Here is a 23,152-nt window from a genome sequence, read left to right as displayed (position 1 = left end):
CAAAGCTTCAAGAGTTGAGAAGACAGCTGTGTTCACCGCTGCGGCGCAGCATTGCTCAGCTGGAAAAACTCTCATCTCCCCAATCTCCGAGGCTGAGATCGACACCTGAAACGGTATCAGCCGCCGAATGCGCTCACGTGCAAGACGCTATCGACACGGCAGCGGTCGTCTTTCCTCGTTGGCTGTAGCTTCCATTGAGTGGCTAACGTAAGCGATAGCAGGCGAAACATTCGCCTAGCAAAAATGGTCTAACGCGATATCCTGGCCTTACCCGCTCAGACCCTCCGACCACTGCAGCCCTCACACACCTCCTACTATGAACGTGCATCTTCTGGTGCACAGACTGGCGCAGGTCAGGTGTAGGTGGCACTCGCGCGCCGCCTATGGACCTGTTTAAGATCTACGTGTGCCATGTTTGCTACCATGTACTCCATCATTCAGAGCGAACCTATCAAGGCCTTGTGTGTCTATAATTCTTCTCTTATCCCCATCTTGCAAGCCTTCCAATACTAGAATTTAATATGGGTGAATATCTAAAATCTTCGGTATGAGTCAGCCTGCGTAGTCTCTACAGAAGTGTTATGTTGACACCTAGAAGCACAAGGCACAGAACCTTGCTCGAATCCGAGATAATCAACGTAAGTTGCACTAAGAATTTCCACTACTTTGATGCCCCAGCCTGTTGTCGATACAGAATGCTTCCGTGCTACTGGAGATTCGCCCACACATTCAGATCAACATTCAATGGGTCACTTGTTGTGTGGTTCTCTTCGGATAATTCGCTGACAGACCGCATACAGGACGGTCTCGCGCTCGCCGAAAAGAGTATCTCCAAGAGCTTGAGGCCAGGTTGCGGAATTGCGACCAAGCCGGCATCGAAGCGTCGGCAGAAATTCAAAACGCGGCGAGAAAGGTCCTCGATGAGAACAAGAAGCTCCGTTCTCTGCTCTCAAAACATGGCGTGTCTGACGCGGACATCGTGGCGGCACTTGGTGGCCCAACAGTCAAGTCGTTTGAACAGGTCTCAGTAACATCAGCTCTCAGCAACGCACTCGATCGACGCATAACCAATAGTGTGGTATCGTCTACGCCGCTACCGCAACAAGCAAGAGGCGCATCGATACCCGGACACTTGCCTTCGGTACCGTCACTCAGTATCCCTCCCTCTTGTCCAGCTACATTGAGCAGCTGCGAATCTTTGAGTCCCACCTCCATAGAGTCTAGCATGGGCACACCTCCAGTCTCATACCATACGACGCTCTATGCACCGATAACCTCCCGAGGCCCTGAGATCAAAGTGGATTACGATTACCGGTACGAGTCAACTCAAAACCCACCGTGGTCTTATTCTCAAGCCTACACCAACGGTTCTGACTATGCCTCTTGTTATAATACATCGTCCTGCGTCGATGCTGCCAACATCATAAGAGCAATGCATTCAGATCCAGGTCCGATGTATCACGTCGATCAACTCAGTCAGCCCTACTACAGCAACCACCACATACCCTATCCCATCACGACTACGTATCCGCAGCCGTACTCGGGGACGTGAATCGCACCAAACAAAGCCAGATTACGAATCCCAACAAACAAAATAGTTTCTCAAAACCAACATGGTGGATAAAGCGTGTCTATTGGGCGCAGCGGTCATTCAAAAGCAGGCTCGCTACGGTCAACCCTAGCCGGTTGCGCGAAGAGATGCATCTAGGGTCTGAAACATGCTACGCTGCCCTTGCACTTACCGTTCAAATACAGATAAAGAGCTTGCGTCACCTTCGTCCGCTACAAAGCGTTGACGCAGGAGGGGTTGTTGTCTTACCCTCAGCCACGTCCGAAATATACCCCCAATGCCGACGTCGAGAGCAACGAGCCTGCACGCTGGCTGCTAGTAAATAGCACACCATTGTGTGCTCAATATATAATTTTATCGACTTTCCCAACCACTGCTTTGTCTAGTCAGGCCCGTGCCCAATATTTTACTGACAATGGCAGCTTCTTTATTGTTCGGGGCAGACCAAGAGTCGCCGTCGCCATCATCAATACCTGTGTTCCACTTGGACGAAGTCACTCAGAGTTCTCAGTAATCTTATAATCGGACACCCAAATCATATACACTCTCGCAATGGCACACAAGCGTAAATCAACGGGGAAAGATGAGGGTCGCTTGTCGAAGAAAGCCAGGGCACCAACTTCAACATCGGCATCTACGCGATCAAAGACCGAGGCCGAAGCGCCAGTAGTGAAACAGACACGAGGAAATCCAGTCCACACAGCAACTGTTCATACTCTAGATGACGGAACGGAGCCATCACACGTTGAATGGGCCTTACCCACAAAAGCCGACAACAAAACCATCGACGACAGTGCGGCAATCACACAGTTCGTGCCCCTATTCTCCAATCGACACTGGTCACGCACGCGTACCCTGCGCGTGCCATTCCACGCCTCGCCATTGCGATCCCCTTTATACAAAAAAAGGGGGTCACCGGATATGGAAGCCGGCTCGGACCCAAACAAAAGCAGTCACTGTCTGGTGCAATTGTTCAATCGGATCAAAAGGCGTACCGAGTCACCTAATGATGACACTGTACCAGGAACATACCAACGAGCAGCTTTTGAACGCGCGTTTGGAACCGGCGACGAGCAATTCGCTGTTGTAGCGTCGACTTCATCGACAGACGCTATCTTCACAGTGACTCACGACTACCAGGTAGATGTGTAAGTCAGCGACTCATGAACTGTGCGGTCATCACTGATCCAAACCACCAAGTACCCTTCGGCACTCTCCTCATAGGCAGGACCATGCTCGAATCAACTTCATCCGCCGCCTACCGCCCGGCGCCGAGCACGACAGGAGCACTCCCTACGCATACTTCATTGTCGTCCCACCGCAGACGAAGCTCACAATCAACGGACAAACTTATATCAACGATGCGCCTCACGACAGGTATGACGAAGGGAACTCTGATATTTACATTGGCCCACTTCGGCAGTTCACGGTTATTGAGCTTCTTTCGCAACCGCTGTTTTTCTTCCGGACGAGAGCTGATCTTGATTTCGTTAGGAAAACGGCGGCTAAGGCAGATGCTGTTGAGCTTTCCGGGCGAGACGAGAATGGGGATGTTGATGAGGGTATCGTGGATATCGCCTGGTCGTCATCCGAAAGACGGCCACCGAGGTCAGCGACTGGTCTTCTAGACCTCGACGACCAGGCCGAGCATCCTAGTGACGACGAGTGGACGGACGACAGCGGGGAGGCAATCGAGGATAATTGTGGCTACCTGAAACGTCGTTTATGGGCCCCTCAGCGTATGTGTCTCGACGAGCTTATCCCTCGCGTATTGACAAGTATCAATCTTCGCCAGGCTCCGTCCTTAGGCTTCAGCTTCACGTACACCGGTCGGAAATTTCGGCCCGGGAGGACGCTCATCACGGCTGTACCGCACCAGAACTACCACGTCATACTCATCGTTCTTCAAAACGATGTTGCGAAGCCCGAACTGCGGATTCTGGACCCGATGGCATGGCGATCGAAGAGAGCAGAGAGGGCGACACTCGTCACACACGCTAACGAGTTGATACTAAGACAGGACTCGAGGCCAGGCGTCGCTAGCGAGAAGGAAGGTCAGGAGGGCGATGCTCCTCTGTCTGTGACCTGGGCTCCATGCGCCCAGGGCGCGAATGAGGAAGATGCTTCTACTTTCACCATTCTCAACGCATGGGCTATCGCGATGGGCTTGCGTGTCGACTCTGCTTTCACGCCGGACCAACACGGCGGCGAAAATTTCTTCACAAGAGCGCAATGGCTGTTCGATATCGCCCGACGGGATTCGCTAGACTGGAAATTGTTGCTTGCGTTCTTCAAGTGTACACGGTTTATCGAAGCTAAGGAGCCGGCAGGGGATGAAGTAGATCATGTGCTTCCGCCTCTTGATAGACGGTTCAGGCAGAGCAGAAGGAGCTTTGAGCGCGCGATCAAAGAGCAAAAGGAGGCAGACGATGCAGAGCTGGCCGGCCCCAACGCGGACACTACGTCCTGTCTAGCTGTCGAAACAGGCACGGGCATAGCACACTCGGCTCTGTTTCCAGCTGACGAGACGCCTGACAAGCTCTTAAGTGACCCACCTCCTTTCGCCAATCCAGCTCATTGGCAGTTGGCGGAGATCGCAGCACGCCTCGTCGAGCAGTCCAACCGATTCAACCGCGCTGCCCAGTCTACAAACCCACCAGCAGCCCCGACCCCCTCTGCACCCAAGAACGGCGCTACTCCGTTCAAAGCAAATGCGTCGGGTCCTACCAAGCCTCTTGCTGGAACAGCGCCAACAGCACGAGGGTCAATCGAAAGTCAAGAACTCGATGAAGACTTCAATGCGTGCGACTTCTTCCACAAAGAGATAACCGCAAGAAAAGCACAAGTCCACATCGAAGATCAGAGCAGCGTCGACCTCTCCCAGGGACCCGCACTGAGCTCAAAAGACGTCTTTGACAGTATCGATACGGTCGCGCGCGCCCTGAACCGACTGCAGCGCGCCGAAGAAGGCACTGCCGTGGTTGGGCAATCACTGCAAAGAAGAGGAGCTGTCAGGTCAGACAGCGATCCAAAGCTGCTAACGGATGGCGTTCTGCTACTACCGTGGCAGTATGAACAGCACACGCTGCTTGTCGTCGCACAATCCGCCTCCAAGTCCCCCGGGGGTAACGTATTGACATGCCACGTCGTCGACTCTGCGCCCTGGACACTGAAACAGGACAAGCGACAGCAGGTCCGCGACGCTGTCGTGTCGGTTCTCGAGGAGCACTGGCGCCCTGAGCACGCTGCAGACGGGGCGAATTTGGCTCCTGGGATGACTTGGGTGTGGGGACCTCGACAGCGCGATCTGTGGCAATGCAGGTACCACGCCATCTTCAACGCGTGGAGTGTCATGCTGGACTGCACGCTCAACACCAACTTTACTCCACGCGGGGATTTCTTCCAGCGGGGGCGCGAGGTCATCGCTGTCGTGCTCGCGGGGTGTGCGGATTGGAAGCTGATTTATTCTTTTTTGCTCTGCTATGGATATGTGAAGCAGGGAGAGCTGCCTGGTGAGGAGCGGCGGTTTGCATCCACTGTGGACGGGCGAGATTTCAAAGTCGATCTGACTCTCCGCAAAGCAGCACCGTATGGCTATGATTTCTCGAAGCGCGTTGATGCCAGATTGCAGAGACCTTATGATGTGGTATTCAAGAACTGGAACGGCTGGGACGAAACCGACGTCTCCGTCCGCCTCCCAGCTCTCTTCAAGGCGGACAAATCTCCCCTGAACCTCGATACAACGCAACTACGAGACGCGTACCACGAGCTCGTTACGCAGCCGCGCCAGTCCACAGCCGATTTCACCAACACAGACAGGCCGTGCGTATACGTGAAAGAGCGGCTCGCAGCGCTGCTAAGCGACGAGGACACGCGCCAACGCCTCGGTTCGCTCAGAAGCCAATCCTCAGTGACCACAAAGGCAGGTTCATGGCTCTTGAACGAGGAAGTAGCTCTGGCGATTGCATCAGTGACGCTAGCGATCACCAGCATCCAAGACGTCACCAAGGGATTCTGTGCCGTCTCCGGAACCGACGTGCAGGTGTGTTACCAAACGACCCAGGAACACAGACAAGATATTGGGATCAAACCGGTTCCGCGGTTCGGAAGACCCATGTTCGTGCCGATAGTAGAGGGGAGCCACACTGTCTTGGGCGTGGTGCAACTCGACCGCAACGACAACATGACCGTGTCTATTCTAGACTCCAAGGTAGCGCACTACAGTAGAGCCACGAGGACCAGGGTCTTCAACATGGTCATGGCGACAGCAGAGGGCATGTCGTGGTGGCAAGGGAAATTTGCGTCTTGGAAAGACGTCCTGCGGCCTAGCACCGCTACGTGGATTACTTGCGCACAGCAGCCTAGCGACGATGAGTGCGGGTACTTGGCGATCCTGAACAGCTGGGCGCTGGCGCTGGGTTTGGAGTTGAATCCCCAAGCTGCACCCATCTGGGACAGTAAGGCTACAGGGACAGACAATCTGTTTCAGACGGTGCTCGATATCGTCCATCTCGCGCGTCTGGGCTTGGTGGACTGGACGCTTATATACGCCTTCCTGCGATGCCATCGTTTCGTGCACGAAGGAACTGTACCGCGAGATCGCCGCTTCACCAACACGGTGCGGTTGCAGGATGAAAATGAGCTGAATGAGCGCTTGCAGGGGTTTAGTGAGCAGGATACAGAGCACTGGTTGCTGGAGAGCAGTGCCCTGAACGACATTAGGAGAAGCAATGCAATCCCCTTCCCCGAGGGACTTGAACACACTTCCTTTCCTGAAGATGAATGGGCAACAACAGCAAGACCTGCCAACCTGCAGAAAGCACTCGCGCTGTCTGCTCTGGGACATGTACACATCTGGATGTCGAGCGCCGAGTTCTTGCGTTTCTACCAGTACTTCTGCGGTGGGACAATTGCGCAGACTAAAAACATGGGACTGCGAATTGGTGCAGACAAGGCGACGTTCTTCTTGAATTCGCTCCGGTGGCAGAGAAAAGCAATCAAAGGGACTACTCGCGAACACTTACTCGGCGTATACCGAGACTTCCTCAGCAACGCGAGGTCGCAGAAATCGAGCTTGGCCCGACTTCAAGAACGACACTGCGCGGTTACCGGTGAGGGTCTTGGTCTGCTGCAGACATTGTTTGCGAATGCGGAGTTGGACAGGATACTCGCGAGTGGGATCCCAAACATACGACGTGAGAGGTATCTGGACTTGGGAGAAGTGAATCTCGCCATCGCGGCGGTCGTCGAGGCCATTGACGCTCGCCAGGCGAGTCTGCACCACGCGACCTGCACCGCACCATTCACTGGTGGCTTCGCATTGGCGACACGGAACCACATGCAGATAGCGCGCAACGATGCAAGTGCGGACGGGGCTGTCTCGCGGCCTAGGAGATGCTTCCTGCTGCCCATGACGATCAACGACACGGATATCCAGCGGGAGCAACTGACGCTGCTTGGAAATACAAACGCGTCGGATATCGATTGGAGCCAAGGAAACAAAAGCCACCACTTCCTCGCGGTAGTGCAAGAGGAGTCTCGCACGGCAACGTTGAACAACCCAGCGACGCGGCAATTCTGCATCTACACGCTCGACAGCGCACCACGGCGGTTCAGAGAGGATGTAGTGCAGCAGCTTTTCCACAAGACGATACGCGACACAGCCACCAATCTAGGTTGGACGCGCCAGCGCAACGAAGACGGAGCTGTAAGATTTCGACAGCAGCACAGCCAGGTCGGCGTGTTCCCCCAGTTGGGCGGCGGCTGGCAGTGCGGGCTGCACACGATTTTGAACGCGTGGATCCTCGCTCTAGGACTTATGCCGCGGTCTGAGCACCTCGTGCCTGGTGCAGACTTTTACAATGAGTTCTGGGTGCTGGTTCGTGCAGCTGTTGCGGGACTGCTGGATTGGAAGACGCTGGTTGCGTGGCTGTTTTGCAACAATCTTGTTACGTCACGCTCGCTAGCTTCAGTTCCGGACGATCGACGGTTCGAGACGACACGGTATCAGGACTGTTCGTCGAGTACAGATGAATATGGAGAATATGAGTTCTTTGGTGAGGTGGGTCTGGTCGGCCGTGTGGAAAACATGTTCATGCAGGATCTTGCGGCCGTGTTGGAAACGGAGGCGCCGTACGACCATAGCAGCAACGTTGACTTTTCTGGGGCAAACATTGTTGGTGCTGCTGCTGGCGATGGGACAGATTCCAAATCTGAATCTGGATCTGAAGACCAGGATTCAGAAGCCGATTCAGACGATGAATCTTCCGAACCCTCAAACTCCTCAACCTCCTCCACCTCCTCCACCTCCTCAGACCCCTCAACCTCCCCATCCTCAATCCAACCAACCAACCCCAAACCAGAAGACAAAGACAAAGACAAAGACAAAGATGAAGACGAGGACGGAGACAAAGCCAAAGATGAAAACGAATCGGACACCCTAACCGACCGCGACGCCGAGGGCTGCACAGACGACGGTGACGACGACAAAACCAACGAAAACGATGAGCTCAAGAGCCTGAAACGGACATTCGATGATCTAGATGTCGATGTCGATGTCGATGTCGATGTCGATGCCGATGTCGATATAGAGCTTAACAGGCCGCAGAAGAGGGTCAGTTGGGGTCGTGGTTATAGTCATCTGAACTTCCTCGCGGATGTGGACGGGGATTGTGGCGGGGATGTAGATGTGAAGATGATGAGACCGCCGTGGCAGAGGATTGCGGGGTTAGCGTTTCTAGCTGCGTTGTGATGTGATTTTGTTCTGATTTTGGGGTGTTTGGCGCTAGCGCTGGTGCTGAATTTTTTTTTGTGTGTTGTATATGTACAGAGAGGGGTTTTAAGGGTTGGGTGTTGGGGGTCTGGGGAGTTGTGTTAGCTGTGTTGGTTTGCTTGTTGGGGAGTCTGGGGTGTGGTAGGATGCTCACCTACATCGAACGCCGTATGCCTACGGAGCACTCACGCGCTTCTTGCGCCTTTGTCAGCGCCAGAACCGCCCAAGCCTGTTACAGTCAGGCCTGACTGGATATCGTGCCGCTCACAGAGGGGGAGGAATCTACCAACCGAACAAGCCACCTCCACCGCCTCCGCCTTTCCGCCCACCCCTCCGCGCCTCGGTGAGCAGCCACTCGCGCAGAAAATCCTTGTTCTTCATATCCTCGGGCCTTCTCAGCACAGTGTCAAACTGCGCCTCCTGCCTGCTAAAGGCCAGCAGCGTCGGCATACTCGAGATACGGTACGTGATGGGCAGGTCTCCGATTAGGGTGCTGTCCATTTCCACCTCCTAGCTCCACGTCAGCAATCCACAGCCTGCAAACCCGGTTTCCAAGTCTCCATCCCTGATTCCTATTCTGAGACTCGGTGTGATGCTTACCACAAAGCCCAACCCCCCCTCCCTCTCGCCAATCCTCTCCTCCTCAATCAGCTCCTTGACGAGCGGTTTCACCGCCTGGCACGTCTGGCACCAACTCGCGCTCCAGAAGGTAATCAGGCTGCGGTTGTCGGCGGCATTGAGCAGCGTCAGCGTGTGCAGGTCCTGCGGTTGGCGGACGTTGTCGAAGAGCCGGTTTGTGTGCGCGCGGCTGTTCGCTGAGGGGAAGAGGGTGAAGGAGCGGGTGGAGGTTTGCGGGAGGGGGATGCGTAGGGCGCGCGGGAGTAGCGAGGCGAGGGAACGCATTGTTGGTGGCGATGTGTGGGACTTTTTGGGTTGGAAGCGGGAGCTGGAGCTGGAGCTGGAGGTTCGAGACGCGACGGGCGACGTCATCGGCGCTAGGACCGGACCTGCATTGCGGAGAACTCGGAGGTGCGAACGCAAGTGTGTGATTTGTGGTTTGAAGAGTACCATTCGAGTACCATTCGAGTACCATTTCTGCTTATTCGGGGTATATCCATTACCAAGCCTGCACCGTTGTAATGCTACAAAACAAACATGTCTCGCTGACCAGTCCATGTCCGCCAAAACTCAAAACTCCCTCAACTCCCTTCCCATGCTCTTGCTCTGTCACTAGTAATAAGAGGATCTCCTGAAACCCTCATACTACCCGCCTGCCAGTATTTCATTTCGTTGTAATCCAAATGCTGTAGCCACGTGTGGTCTGTTAGCTCAAGCCCTTTCGATACAGAGGGCTGTCAACTCGCTGTAGGCATCAGTCAGTACACCATCGATACGTCAGGAGCACAGAGCGGAGGCTAGAAATTGAAATCATAGCCCGGTCCCGCACCTGTGTCGCCAATGTGGTCAAAGTCCATGAGGTCCGTAAACACGTCCGCACCATGACCGCTCATGCTCATGGCCACGTCTTGTGTGTGCGCCTGTGGTTGCTCTGGTGCCTCGATGCCGTCAATAAGCTGTGCGGTCTCTGGAATCGCCCTTCCGAACGCGTTCAGTCGCTGTGACTGCGGCACTCCCGTCATCCTGCCCACGCCCGTAGCGTCGCCACGAGAGTTCATCCACACGCCGTTGCCGCCTTCGTTGTTGGTGACGGACTTGGTGAAGGGCTCTTCGAACACAAGCGCGGTTTCATACCACCGTCCTTTGACCTCGGCGATGTCGAAGCGTGATGCGGGCACAGCGAGTTTCCAGTAGGCAAACGTGCGGGCATGCGGGACGAGCAGGCGGTTGCGCCAGGCCATGTCCTCACGCATGCGGACGGGAATGTTTGGGTTTTTCGGAGGCTCTGGGAGCTGGGCTGGGTTTGCGATTGGCAGGGTTGCATAGCTGTAGATGTCACCAACGATGAGCACGGCCACGGCTGGCTGCCCGGTGGCTTGTTGCGAGGTTCGCTCGATGATGTCGGTGACAACCATGACGTCCGTATCGCGTCCTACTCGCAAGCGCACGACGTCGCCCCTCCATATCTTCTCGGCTCCCAGGAACAGGCCGTTGTAGTGGGCATCTTGCACGCCCTCGTTTGCGGTCTTTTTGAGGTAGTCGAAGAGGGTGTAGGTCGTGTCCACGGCTTTGGCTGCCATGATGGAAGCGTCGACGCCTGCGACACCCTGTCCGTACCTCCCCGCCATCAGGCCTTGCCAGTCGACTTTCTCGAATGGGATGTTGGGGTGTTGCTGCAGGTAGGCGTAGGTGTAGGTTGGCGCAGACCAGGCCAGCCAAGGCTTCATCTCGTTTTCCGTCGAGACGAGCTCCGGAGCCAGGGAGTCGTGTGGATGGGACAGGGGTTGGATATAGTAAGCCTTGCTTCCAACGGCAGTCTTGTCCACCCATCTTCGAAGCACGAGACCGAGGCCCCACGCTCCGGTCTTGGGCCTGTAGTACCAGACGACTTCGCCCTGGCGACATATGAATTTGTGGTAGTGGCTGTCGACTTGCTGGTCGATGCAGCGGGGGTCTGGGAGCGGCGTGGACTGCAGTGGCGTGGGGGCTCTGATCTGAGGCGCAGCAGGGGTGGCGGCAGGGGCGGCGGCAGGTGTGGCGGCAGGTGTGGCGGCAGGTGTGGCTGGCTTCACAATCGGGCTTGGTATGGGCGGGACTGGGAGACGGCGAGCAGGTATCTGCACGACTGGGCTGCGGCCCGTGACCAGCACGTCGCTGTTCTCCCGCTTGATCTCAGGCTTGACCTCGGCCTTGGCCACGGGCTTCTCCATGTCGAGCTGCACGGGCGAGCACATCTTGCAGGTGCAGTTCTGGTAGTCGCTCGCCTCGTCGGTGCACAGCCACAGCAGGTGCGGGAAGAACTCGACGGGGCTCCTGAAGCGCTTTCGCGGGCCCTTGGGGTAGCCGTACAGGTAGGCGTCCTGTCGGTCGTGTCCGCCGCCGGAGTGGTTCTTGACCGTCTTGGCCTGGCCGTCTGCCTTTGTCTTGATGTGCTCGTACAGCTTGTAGTTCTCGGGAAACTCCCAGAGGATGCACTGCTGCCATTTGTCTGCCGTGCGGGGTCAGCCAATGTCCTTGTCCTTGCACACGCTCTCCCGCCGCGCACCTTCGTGCTGCTTGCCGCCGATCTCGCGCAGGAGCATGCCGCCCAGCTTCTTCCTCCAGTCCACGTGCTTGGGGTCGTCCTTTTCGATGAGGCGGTAGTAGTCGCACTGGCCCTGCGCGTTGGGCGAGCGGTCCAGCTGCTCCTGCGTCGGCCCATTCCTCACGACGGAGCCCTTTTGGTTGACGATGTCGTGGCCGTCCGACTTGGAGGCGAAGATGGGGTAGAAGGCCGTCGTCGGCTGCGTCATGGCGGGCGCGGCAGTGCTCGTCGCAGTGAGGTGAGGGAACACCAGCGCGGGCTTGTCGCAGTCAAGGAGCGATCGATGCGGCGTTGACCACCAGCGCGGGCTTGTCGCAGTCAAGGAGCGATCGATGCGGCGTTGACCACCAGCGCGGGCTTGTCGCCGTCAAGGAACGGTCGTTGCGGCGTTATCCACTAGCGCGGGCTTGTCTCCGTTCGCTAACCTTGGCTAGTGCTGTGCGGCGTCAAAGAGTCGCGCCGCCGCATGCCAGAGTCGCGTCGGCCGGCCCGGCAGCGAAATCGTCTTGTCACCCCTCCACTCCCCTTCACTCCCCTTCACTCCCCTTCACTCCACCTCACTTCACTTCACTTCACTTCACCGTCACCGTCACCGCTTTTGGAAGTGTTGGCACGCCGGCGCATGCAGTGGAACGATTGGTGCATTGGCTGCTGTGCACCTTCACCGGCCCCATGGCAACACGCTGAACCCCAGGCTGGACCTTGAACCACGATGCTCCCCCGATCATACAGTCTACCGTCGATCGCCTAACCTCGCCGTCTCGCCGTCACCCTCACTTCGACACGCCCTCCTCGCAACATCGCACTCAGTCACCAGGCTGCAACAAACGGCACCATGGCGGAGCGTTCGCGCAGGTCACTTGGCAATCCCTTGCCCTTGACCCCCCAGCGCCGCGGCGGTCACCTGGAAAACCTGCTCGCACAATTCGGCTCGCAGAACTCTGCAGGCTCCGCCACCAAGTCGCGCAGAATCTCTTCCCAGGCCGCTCCCAAGCAAGAGCCGGTTGCCCCGGTCGACACAGACAGCAAACGCTCGCTGCGACACCATCCAGCGCCCAACTACACCGTACCGAGCCCCTCGCCCTCCGCCTCGCCCTCCGCCTCGCCCTCCGCCTCGCCAGAATCGCTTCCACTCAAGGTCGAGAAGAAGAAGACGGCTACGCGCAAACTACCGCCCAGGCGCTCTGCCATAGAGAGTGCCCCCGCCGACACTCCCTCCAGTGAAGACGAGCTTGCGCGCCCCGTCCGCGCTCGTGGCTACAAGAAGAAACTCCGCAGCAACGACACCTACAGCGACCTCAAGATGGAGGCAAGGAAGAAGGTCAGGGACGACGATGCCCCGCGCCGGCGCAGTGGACGACACACTCGTGTGCTGGAATCAGACACGCTCCAAGCACAGCAGCGAGCGACACCCACAAAGCGCAACACCGCCCAGCCGCCCAAACTTGACACGGCACGAGCTCGCCTCCGAGACGACATTGCGCACAAGTCAAAGGTCAAGGCCAACAACTTCCTCGTCGCCCACAAGGACTACTTCCTCCCGCTGCTCCCATCCCACAACTACGTCACAAAGCTTCTCAAAACCCACAAACCGAGGCCCATTGTCGAGTACGAGGAGCTCAGAGAGCAGCCAAACGGTGTCACCGCCACCATGAAGCCATATCAACTCTCCGGCCTGTCCTACATGGTCTATCTGTACAACAACGGCTTCTCCGGCATTCTGGGCGACGAGATGGGGCTGGGCAAGACCTTACAAACGCTCTCGCTCTTCCAGTACCTCGAGGAGCTCGACCGGAAGACCGGAAGCACCTCAGAAGAGCTTCGCCCGTATCTCGTCGTCTGTCCGCTCAGCGTCCTCAACTCGTGGGTCACAGAAGCTCAGAGGTGGGTCCCAGAACTCAAGGTCCTGCGTATTCATGGATCCAAGAACGAACGTGATCGCCTCAAGAGAGTGGCCCTGGGAATGGAAGACATGCAAGGCAACGAGACGGAGCAGGTCAAGGGCCGCAAGGCTTCGCGCAAGGCTGGCCTCAAGGTCTCCACCTACGAAGATTCCGGGTCGTCCTACAAGATCATTGTCACGACCTACGATACCTTCCAGGCCGACGCAGACTGGTTCAAGCGGTCCTTCCTCTGGCGATATGTCGTCCTCGACGAGGGCCACAAGATCAAGAGCAGTACAACAAACATATCCACTGCCCTCAGGAACATCAACTCGGAGTTCCGCATGATCCTGACCGGTACGCCGCTGCAAAACAATCTCGTCGAGATGTGGGCTCTGCTAGCCTGGCTGTACCCAGACGTGTTCACAGAGAACACCCAGTTGCTCTTCAAAGAGTCCTTTGACCTCACACGCGGCAAGATCAACAAGCAGACCATGGACGATGCGCGAAGTCTGCTCCAGCTGATCATGCTGCGTCGTATGAAGGACAGCCCCAATGTCAACCTGGGCCTTGCACCAAAGGAAGAGGTGCTTCTCTACGTCCCCTTGACACCCATGCAGCGCTTCTGGTACACTCGACTGTTGACCCGCGTCGACGACGGGATGCTCAAAGATCTATTTGCGAACGGCAAAGATAAAGAAAAGGCCGCAATGGACCAGGATAAGGAAGATGACAAGTTGCTGCAAAAAATGAAAATGCTCGAGAACAATGCCAACACAACTGGCGGCGAAGGCGAGTGGGAGGAGACAGCGCAAATCATGCGACAAGCCATGGAGAAGGAGCAACAGAACAGTGCCGTCACCAACAAGTCTGCGTGGCAGAAGTTGATGAACCTCGTCATGCAGCTACGCAAATGCTGTTCACACCCCTACCTCCTCCCTGGCGTCGCCCCAGACCCATACTATCTCGGCGAGCATGTCATCCGAGCGTCTGGCAAATTCATCTTACTTGAGAAGCTGCTCAAGCACACCATCTTCGAGCAGGGTAAGAAGGTCCTCATCTTTTCGGGCTTCACGCATACCCTCGACTGCTGCGAAGACTTGCTGTCGCTCATCAGCAACCATGGCGAGAAGTTCAGACATCTTCGTCTAGATGGCGGAACCGGACGCGCTCGCCGGAACCTCGACATCCGTCTCTTCAATCAGGCCAACTCAGACTACAAGGTCATGCTTCTCTCGACTAGGGCGGGTGGTCTTGGCATCAACTTGACCAGCGCTCAGGACGTCATCTTCCTCGACGAAGACTGGAATCCTCAGATCACCCTGCAGGCCGAAGCCCGAGCCCATCGTATTGGACAGACGAAGCCTGTCACCATCTACAAGCTCTGCACGCAAGGCACGGTCGAGGAGCAGATGATGGGCCGCATTCGCAAGAAGCTGTATCTCTCGGCGAAGATCACAGAGTCCATGCGGAACATCCACGACGACCAGACGCCTGTCAAGGGCAAGGCGTCGATCACGGACGACATGCCGCACATGGACTCAACGCAGCTGAAGACCCTGATCCGTCGAGGAGCTCAGACGCTGTCGCACCCGGAAATCAACGTCACTGACATGCTGTCATGGGACCTCGAGACCATGATGGCGAAGTGTCGAGATAGGCCCGCTGATGAAACACACACGTCAGACGCGCACTCTGAAGCCGACGAAGAGAGGTGGCTGTCTGTCATGGAGCGCGTTGAATGTGCAGTCTTTGACGGCAAGCGCTTTCAGCGTCAACGCGACACCCAAGCCAACACAATCGCCGCCAACATCCTACCTGACGCCATCACACGCGAAGACCGACGTCGTGGGAAGAATACAACTGTCATGGTGGATGGTTTCGCCATCTCCAAGGAGTCCATGAGCTGCGGCGATTGGGAGGCCGTACCTACCTTCGCCGGTAAAGATCCTCGGCTCGCTGACCCGGTGCGTGAGAAGCGTCGTAAGATTGTGCACGAAGAGCACTGTTTGAGGTGTTTTGAAGGCGACGAGACAGGGCACATGGTTGAGTGCAAATCCTGCCCTCGCGCATACCACTATGACTGCCTCGCCCCCGAGTTCCAGTCAAAGGTCAAGGGCTTCAACGGTTTCTATTGCCCGCAGCACAACTGTGCCGACTGCAGCAAAAACACCACCGACGCCGGTGGCCTCATTTTCAGGTGCCGATGGTGTCCGCAGGGCTTTTGCGAGGACTGTTTGGACTGGGACAAGACCGAGCTCGTCGGCCAGAACCTCCCCGAGTTCGAGCTGCTAGGCGAGCCTTCCCCCAGCGGTGGATTCTACATCAAGTGTCATGACTGTGTAGATACTTGCGAGGAAGACAAAGACCAAAAGGCCTGGATGCAGAACACGGCGAATAACTACATGGAGCACCACGCCGTCTGGCTGCAAGAACGCAACGAGGCAGCACAACAGCTCGAGCAGGACGCCACCCTCGTCGTCAACAACAAAGCCATCCAGTCCAATACCACGCTCAACGACACCAACACATTGCACAACGCCCACCTTTCCCCCATCGACCCACCAGCGCAGCGCGACGAACACTTCCTCCTCAACGACACCGACATACCCTCCCCGCCCGCCCTCACCGACACCTCGCTCCCCACCCCCGCGCTGGACAGCTCGCGCGTCAGCACACCAAAACCCACAGACGCGCAGGAACAAAAGAAGCTCCCCATCAAAGCAAAGCGCTACGCCTCAGGCGACGGGTTTAGCGAGACGCGCCACGAGAAGAAAGCGCGCCTCGACGCGCAGGCGTGGAGTATCGACGACGATCCGCTGCTCGGTGGTCGGTAGGCTGGCTGCGCGAGAACGGACAGTACCAAAATGGTAAAGAATCTGCGCCGCTTTATAGCGGCTTGTGAGTGCCAAAGAGCTGTGTTCGGCCTACGGATCAGTGTCTTGCAAACGGCGTTGTGATTGGGCTCTGGATATGAATGCATGGATGAATACCCCCTTTATCGACAAAATGTCGTTGTAAATTACAGACAGGGCGCATCGCTGTGGCTCTGGGTAGTGTATTCTGTATGCACGCTCTAGCTACTATAGAGTGGTGTAGCACAATATGATACAGTACATCTACAGCCTTTGTACTTATAGATCTACCCCTTGATGCCGGCGTCTTGTATATTATCTGCCATGCGTGCATTCTAATATTTCGATTCGAGGAGGTAGACCTTGCCATTCGCGAGGTCGTCATGCTACCTAATACAGAATTGGAATGCTTAGGTCTTCTTGTCGTATAGGGCCTGCATTCTGTAAGGTCAGTGTACAAAGGAGATCTTCCAGGTTTACTAAGAGTATTGTTAGTAAGCTTGCGCTGTATCGCCCTATCCGCCACGGAGGCTACTAATGAGATATTTATTACAATAGCAAGTGTGTGAGACTATGTCGACTAATCCTACACAGATGCCTGCGTGCTCAAAGTGCAGAATTCGGAAGGTCCGCTATGACCGACAGGCTCCGAAGTGCGGCAATTGTACCAAAAGTAATGTCGCCTGCATCATTTTGGATGTTGCTACAGGGGAGAAGTATGCAAGAGAATATATTCAACGACTTGAGGAAGAGGAAGCGCCCTTGAAAGCCCGATTATATGCTAGAACATCTCTCGGTGGGCCTGGCACGCTACGTTTGGATTGTGCCGAACAAACGCCTTCAGGGCTGTTGATTAGGGAGACGACAGGCTCATACAGCGGGTTTGTTGGAGATGGAAATGGACTGGGGTGAGTATTCATTCGTCATCGAACTCGAACATGGACTGACTTCGCAGTTCCGCCATTACTTGAAGCAGACAAAGCAACTTCGAGAGAATCGCTTCACTCGATTTCACATTCTCCACACCTTGCTTCTCCGCCAGGACGTTCTCAGCATGTTCTACAAACTATACGGCCAATCGCCTCCCTCGGATACTGTCGTACCGACGATGGACGAACCAAATTCCCAGGACAGGTTTCGCCTTCTCATGGTCTTTGCCATTGGTGCTACGACTCGATATCGCGAAGGGCTCTGCGCCCAGCATCCATATGGCTAGTATCTTACGGCGGAGTCTTTACTTGGCAGCATCCCACTTATCCAAGATACTGAGACCATACAAAACTTTCTTCTGATCGCAAGGTTTGGAATGTACCATCATATTGGCTGTTCCTTGTGAAAAATCTCTCAAGTTTGCATGCAACAATGTATCGAGCTGCGTCTTCACGAGCGGCCATTGAGAGCATTAGACCCTTTGAAGGAGCAGCATTAGCGGAGGATTTTTGGGGAATGCGATGTGCTCGATTGGTATAGCTCTGGCATACTCGATCGACCCTTTGCTATATCTGAGGAGGACATTACTGTGTTGCTTCCGGTTAACGCGTACGACGACCATGTTGTCACAAGCAGACAGGAGACCTCAGACTCGGTCTATTAACCCGGACTCTCAGCCATGACAGAGATGTCTATCTTCGTAGTCTTTGTGGAATCACGACGAATCAGCTCGCGTATTCACGTTACGTTTGTCACTCGGAGGCCTCCAGGGCTACCGGAGGGTAGTCGTAACACAAACACTCGGTCTATCGGCTATCTTCATGCTGCATTTGTAAGATTCAAGTAGGAGCTGGATGTTTGGCGACTGACTGTATCCGCCTTTGTCAACCCTCGGACCCTTTACGAGAGATCAGACTGGCACGATTTCATGTACCACAAAGACATGCTTCTGCTCACGCGCGGTGCACTGCACAGCCTTCCTCCGCCACTAGCCTTGTCAAGCAACAGCACGATGGAGCTCCTCACTGCATGCTACACATCAGCGGCGCAGGTCATACAGCTGTACGCTGACCTCATGGACAAAGGTGCGATTATGTGGACCCGCAGCTACTTCCAGGTCATATTCACGACGGCACTGACGGTCGCCCACTGCATCAGCCTGGGGGTGCTAACGAACGGCTCACACGATACACAGAGTCAGAACGAAGCAGTCGGGACAATTGCAAGGCGTGGCAGGATTCTCAGCCACTTCAAAGATCAGATGCCAGATGCTGGGTCTTTCGCAGTTGTTTTCGACTTCCTCAAAGAAATGTGCATCAAGAGTATAGTTGGCAACTCGGCTTCAACACTCAATAACCAGGACGATAGTGGCCGCGTTAGCTCCAATACGCTAGTGGGCTTTCCTCCGCAGAATAGTGGTGATCTGTTTGGGATTCGGCCTTACATGGAAGCTGTCTCGAGCGGATTTGGGGTCAACATATACGGTGCAGACTTTGGATGGACAGACGATCTCACGACATAGCTAGAGGCGTTCTGACCAATACGGACGACGTCGCAGACCAGCACACATGGCAGTGATTTCTGCCACTGGAAGGTATTGTCTCTGTCTTGGTTGCGATAGCTGGGTTCTGGCTTCTTCCCGACTTTCCAAATAACACTGGGGCCTATTTCTTCACCGAAGAGGAACAGCAGATGTCGCAGTACTGCCAGCTCGTGTCCGCTGGCGGCAAGTCAGAGGATGGCGAAGGCGACATGGTAGCAGGTGTCTAGATGGCTGTCAAGGACCCCTTCACGTACTTCTTCGCCGGTATGCACTCCTCACCCATCATTGCACAGAGCTTCAAAGACCTCTTCTTGTCTCGTTTGTAGGCACATTAGGCTTCGGCACGGTTGAGACCTACCGTGTACAAGCGCCGTCCTATGTCATTGCGTACATTGTCACGCTTGTTGTGTCTTGCTCATCTGGCCGCATCCTAGAGCACTGCTGGCACATTGTCGGGTCCATCTCCATCACCCTAGTCGGCGCTGTCATCATGATCTCGACCCTGAATGTCGGTACGCGATACTTCTCCCTGATTCTGGTATGCTCGGGCCCCTTTTTTTACCTCAACACCCAGCTTTCCTGGGAGACTACGGTCGCCCCTCGCCCTCGCCCCAAGCGTGCCGCGCTCATCGCCATTGCCGACTGTGTCTCTATCATCTCGCATTTGTTCAGCCCGTACTTCTTACGCTCACAAAAGCCTAGGCATCAGCTTGGCGGTGGTATCGTCATTGTTGGCTGTGTATTTACTATCGCTTTCTGTATTCTGGCCGGATTCTGGTGCATGCGCAAAAACAAAGCAGTTGATCGTGGGGAGGAGCGCACTGGCGAGGTCACAACGCGGCGCTACGAGACCTAGATTTATCGAAACAAGATGGAAACTGGGTTGGTGAAGTATGCAAGGTGTCCAACCATGGGAAAGGTTCTTACAAATTCAGTGTCGTCAATGATGACGAAATTGCACATCGTCTCGCAAGCATACCCAAAGCACGCAAACGTTGAATTTCTTCTGCCTTTGTTCTTCTCAACCTCGTGCCTCTCACGATCCCTACCTACTACACGTGTCAAACAGCTGCCCGAGATTCCGTACAGGAACCACATTGTGCCTACAACCCACAATACCACAGCAATGCACGGCTAGCACCACGACCCAACAGCCTGTAAAACTTAAAGCAGACCATTAACAGGACAACGCAAGTCCCGCTATCCCTGCACAAGCAGTACTCACTCAGCAACCCCACCCCCCACCCTCCAACCCAACCTACCCCCTGCAGACACGCAGACACACTTACAACAATTAAGGACAGTGCTCTTGTAGCAACAGTTGGGGCAAATAAAGATGTTGAGGTACGGAAACTCTTAGAGGACAACGCTAAAGCTGCTTTGAACACGCTGTTTGACGAACCTTTAGCTACAGCAGCGTCGTCTAGATCTCCGCCAATGGTGGATCTCTTCCTTGCCTACTGGGACCGGGAGACCTCCGAACATCTTGCAGGACTTCGCCTCATAAGCGCCATAAAAGATGCCGCTTCTGCTAGCAACAAGTGTGTGCTGATTAAGCTACCTAACTACAAAGATTGCATTGCTAGGTCTGCGTACGATGATGCTGTTATCTGTATAGCTGGGAGCAGCAACGCAGCGTCTGTAGAGCTGTTGTTGGATTGCAGACGAGCAGACGTCACGCTGGCAGCGAAGAATGAGTTTCGGCTACGTTTGTTGCAAACAGCTGCAGTGTGTGATTAGCAGGCGTTGCTACATGCCATTGTCCTAAAGGTTCAGTCAGACATTGAAGAAGCACCGCTCGTGGCAGTGATGAACGATGTATGCTTAGAAAATCGTAGGCAGGCGTTTCAAACCATAATGTCTTACCTGTCTAATACCGACCCTACACCTTACGCAGACAATCTGCTTTAGACTGCTAGGTATAACATCATTGACTTTATAGAAAGCCTCTTGTTATTCCTACAACATGATAGACGCGCTTTGCTCCTGGCTCTTGCTGGTGCTGCGTCTGCCAGCGCATGCGAAGCTGTCCTGTACTTGCTTGGTGTTGCAGGGATTAGCCTTATTAACAAAGATGTCCCAAAGCGCTTTACTGATATTGCCCGTCTTTTGCTTCTGAATGCCTTTAACAATGTGGCAACACAGCATGCTAAACTGCTCTTACTATTAACCTACGTAGAGAAACTACGCGCAGCCACCAGAGCAGGTAGTCTTTCTAACGCTATTACAGTTTTACAAAGTATAAAAGCATACTGTCTAACTAATAGGTTGGTTTGGATTTCTAGTGCGTTCAGCGATGCGGCTAAGGCTAAGCGCCTCAACGTCTCTTTTTTTTTGTGTGAGAACTAGACACCTAATCCTGTGACCTCTTGCGTAAAGTCGCCAGCAGTGGCACAGATTTTTATGAACTTTGGTTGGGACATCTGTGAGACTGATTAAGGTTCAAAGTATCTGCGCCTTGGGCAAGCACACTAACAGATGCGCGGCCAACCCAGCTAACAAGGGTATAGGAGCTTTGTTTACAACAAACGCTTTTGTCGCTAGCTGCTAATAAAGGGAGCCTCAGCTGACGCAGGAGGATTTAACGTTACAGCGGTGTCAGTAGCAGTCTGCCGGGCTTCAGTGTCGACGATCAGACTGTTGCTCGAACGTAGTAGCAGTGGTGGTATTCAGCATGGGCAGCTGCAGCATTTTGCTATGCAAAGACTAGGTAAAGACAGCGTTAAGGCTGTTAAGCTTTTGCAAAACTTGGGTTGTCCGATCAACAGCATTGGGTTCCAAAATAAGGAGCGTTCATGGCTAGAATGGGGCCAGGGGGAGGCCGGAACAGCTCTTTTCAGTGCAGCTGAGCAAGGCAGAGACGACGTTGTGAGATATCTGCTTTCAAGAGACGCCGACGCTACGATGGTATCTAACAGAGACCGCACAGCCCTAGACGTGGCAGAAAACAAACAACAGTCTAGAGTTGTACGGCTTTTAACCCGTTCGGCTGGAAGATGCTTCGTTGCCACATAGACACAGAACAAATCTTCAATCTCAATGATATTTATGCAGAAGCGATTAGGATTGCGGATGTCGATCTTCATACAGCGGCGAGCCCATCTACGTCGGTCCTACTATCGGGGGATGCGGCAGCCATGGTCGGGTGCTCGGCAGGTGCCAAGTCGGCAGATGCCAAGGCGGCAGTTTGAATTAGGCCGTTTTGGGGCATCCTGCAGATGATCTACATGGTACCCATGCTACTATGGTCTCGGGCGAAAGTAGAGTCCCATGGCCAGTGCGGTGGGTCTTGTGCAGAAACGCCTATTCATGTTTATTTTCGCCGGAGACCATAGTACATCTGGTGGTGATGTTTAGTCCTTTATGGCGGGACGAGGCGGGGTGGCACACGCGGATGTGGCATGAGCGCGCTTGGGCCGTACGGACAGCGACTTGTTCAACGCAGTCTGTAGCCAACCTGGGCAGTGAGTTCGAGTATAGCAGTGCCTGGACGATTATTCTGTTCACTCGAGTATTTGTCCCGGTTACGAAGGGGTAAGATGGCAAGACTGGGACTGTGGGTGAGCTTGTCTGATATCAGGAAGACAATCGCACGTAGCATGCAATTGCTGATTAAAGAGACGAGTTCTGAGGCTAGGGCATGAATGACTCGCAACGGCGCCGGGGTGTGTTTGTTTGATCGGAGCAGGGAGCTTGTTTGATGTTCCACGCGGCAGTGAATTTGGATATTGGTACGTCGATGATGTTGGGCAGAGGTGAGGACCAGCTAGATGCGCATTGCCTGTTGGATTCGAGTGGGGTGGGAGCACGCAGGTGGGTCAATTTAAATTCCAATGCGACGAAGGTGCAATCAAGAAAGAGAAGCGAGGCATCCTGGCAAGCCACGTAACACGCATGAATGCATCTTGTTCGCCGTGTATTGGAAGACGGAGACGGCGGAGTGGTGACTCACAGCACAGCTCTACGTGTTCGTGGGGAGACGGAGGCGGATAAAAGCTACCTGTACGAGATTGTTGAGGCAGCCGAATGAGTGGTCAGGGGTTGGGACAGAAGCGAGAGGCGCGTGCGCTCACCAGGCCCAGGCCACCGGAAAGCTGGAGGCCTGTGGCCGTGGAATGGGGTCTGGAGGAGCTGCATCAGCATCAAGGGGCCTTGACATTCTGCTTGAGGAGCGTCATGTCAGTGGAGAAGTGGTTTTTGTGGGCGCTGGACAGTAAGGCACTTGTAGAATGTTTCATGCGTTGCAGCAGCCATGGGCAAGGAGGAGGTGCGCCAGAGAAAGCGTTACCGCCATGCTGCAGGTCGAAGCGGCTTGGACAGTCTGGATGCTCTCCATGAAGGTTTTGGAGGGTGACGATGTTGCTAGTGCGGCGTGTCATGGACTCGATCTCCATGTG

General features: G+C 54.9%; 8 protein-coding genes across 8 annotated transcripts, besides 9 other annotated features; 6 read left to right on the top strand and 2 right to left on the bottom strand.

Moving 5' to 3' along the window:
* Positions 1–521: 521 nt before the first annotated feature.
* EKO05_0009364 (uncharacterized protein) lies at positions 522–1,552 on the top strand (the record flags this gene model as incomplete). The annotated part of the gene is made up of 3 exons (XM_059637523.1): positions 522–545; positions 599–638; positions 801–1,552. The coding sequence occupies 3 exons, from the start codon at positions 522–524 to the stop codon at positions 1,550–1,552; spliced, it is 816 nt and encodes a 271-aa protein (XP_059493506.1).
* A 570-nt stretch (positions 1,553–2,122) lies between these two features.
* EKO05_0009363 (uncharacterized protein) lies at positions 2,123–8,321 on the top strand (the record flags this gene model as incomplete). The annotated part of the gene is made up of 3 exons (XM_059637522.1): positions 2,123–2,718; positions 2,771–2,947; positions 3,065–8,321. 3 exons carry the CDS (start codon positions 2,123–2,125, stop codon positions 8,319–8,321), a joined length of 6,030 nt encoding a protein of 2,009 aa, XP_059493505.1.
* Positions 7,843–7,898: a tandem repeat.
* Positions 7,933–7,960: a tandem repeat.
* Positions 7,962–8,000: a tandem repeat.
* Positions 8,015–8,057: a tandem repeat.
* Positions 8,112–8,156: a tandem repeat.
* Positions 8,322–8,624: 303 nt separating the features above from the next.
* EKO05_0009362 (uncharacterized protein) lies at positions 8,625–9,245 on the bottom strand (the record flags this gene model as incomplete). Its single annotated transcript, XM_038941891.2, has 2 exons — positions 8,625–8,852; positions 8,943–9,245. The coding sequence occupies 2 exons, from the start codon at positions 9,243–9,245 to the stop codon at positions 8,625–8,627; spliced, it is 531 nt and encodes a 176-aa protein (XP_038795953.2).
* Positions 8,640–8,679: a tandem repeat.
* Positions 9,246–9,757: 512 nt separating the features above from the next.
* Positions 9,758–11,752, bottom strand: EKO05_0009361 (uncharacterized protein; the record flags this gene model as incomplete). The annotated part of the gene is made up of 2 exons (XM_038941966.1): positions 9,758–11,448; positions 11,506–11,752. The coding sequence occupies 2 exons, from the start codon at positions 11,750–11,752 to the stop codon at positions 9,758–9,760; spliced, it is 1,938 nt and encodes a 645-aa protein (XP_038795952.1).
* A 307-nt stretch (positions 11,753–12,059) lies between these two features.
* Positions 12,060–12,125: a tandem repeat.
* A 254-nt stretch (positions 12,126–12,379) lies between these two features.
* On the top strand, positions 12,380–16,264 carry EKO05_0009360 (uncharacterized protein; the record flags this gene model as incomplete). The annotated part of the gene is made up of 1 exon (XM_038946762.1): positions 12,380–16,264. The coding sequence occupies one exon, from the start codon at positions 12,380–12,382 to the stop codon at positions 16,262–16,264; it is 3,885 nt and encodes a 1,294-aa protein (XP_038795951.1).
* Positions 12,620–12,663: a tandem repeat.
* A 1,960-nt stretch (positions 16,265–18,224) lies between the features above and the next one.
* EKO05_0009359 (uncharacterized protein) lies at positions 18,225–18,734 on the top strand (the record flags this gene model as incomplete). The annotated part of the gene is made up of 1 exon (XM_038946761.2): positions 18,225–18,734. One exon carries the CDS (start codon positions 18,225–18,227, stop codon positions 18,732–18,734), a length of 510 nt encoding a protein of 169 aa, XP_038795950.2.
* A 248-nt stretch (positions 18,735–18,982) lies between these two features.
* On the top strand, positions 18,983–19,611 carry EKO05_0009358 (uncharacterized protein; the record flags this gene model as incomplete). Its single annotated transcript, XM_038941930.1, has 2 exons — positions 18,983–19,019; positions 19,082–19,611. 2 exons carry the CDS (start codon positions 18,983–18,985, stop codon positions 19,609–19,611), a joined length of 567 nt encoding a protein of 188 aa, XP_038795949.1.
* Positions 19,612–21,995: 2,384 nt separating this feature from the next.
* Positions 21,996–22,068: a dispersed repeat.
* EKO05_0009357 (uncharacterized protein) lies at positions 22,000–22,293 on the top strand (the record flags this gene model as incomplete). The annotated part of the gene is made up of 1 exon (XM_059637521.1): positions 22,000–22,293. One exon carries the CDS (start codon positions 22,000–22,002, stop codon positions 22,291–22,293), a length of 294 nt encoding a protein of 97 aa, XP_059493504.1.
* Between the last annotated feature and the right edge of the window lie 859 nt (positions 22,294–23,152).

Source organism: Ascochyta rabiei, chromosome 16, assembly GCF_004011695.2.
Source record: "Ascochyta rabiei chromosome 16, complete sequence".
NCBI lineage: Eukaryota > Fungi > Ascomycota > Dothideomycetes > Pleosporales > Didymellaceae > Ascochyta > Ascochyta rabiei.
This window is presented reverse-complemented; position numbering and strand designations above follow the sequence as displayed.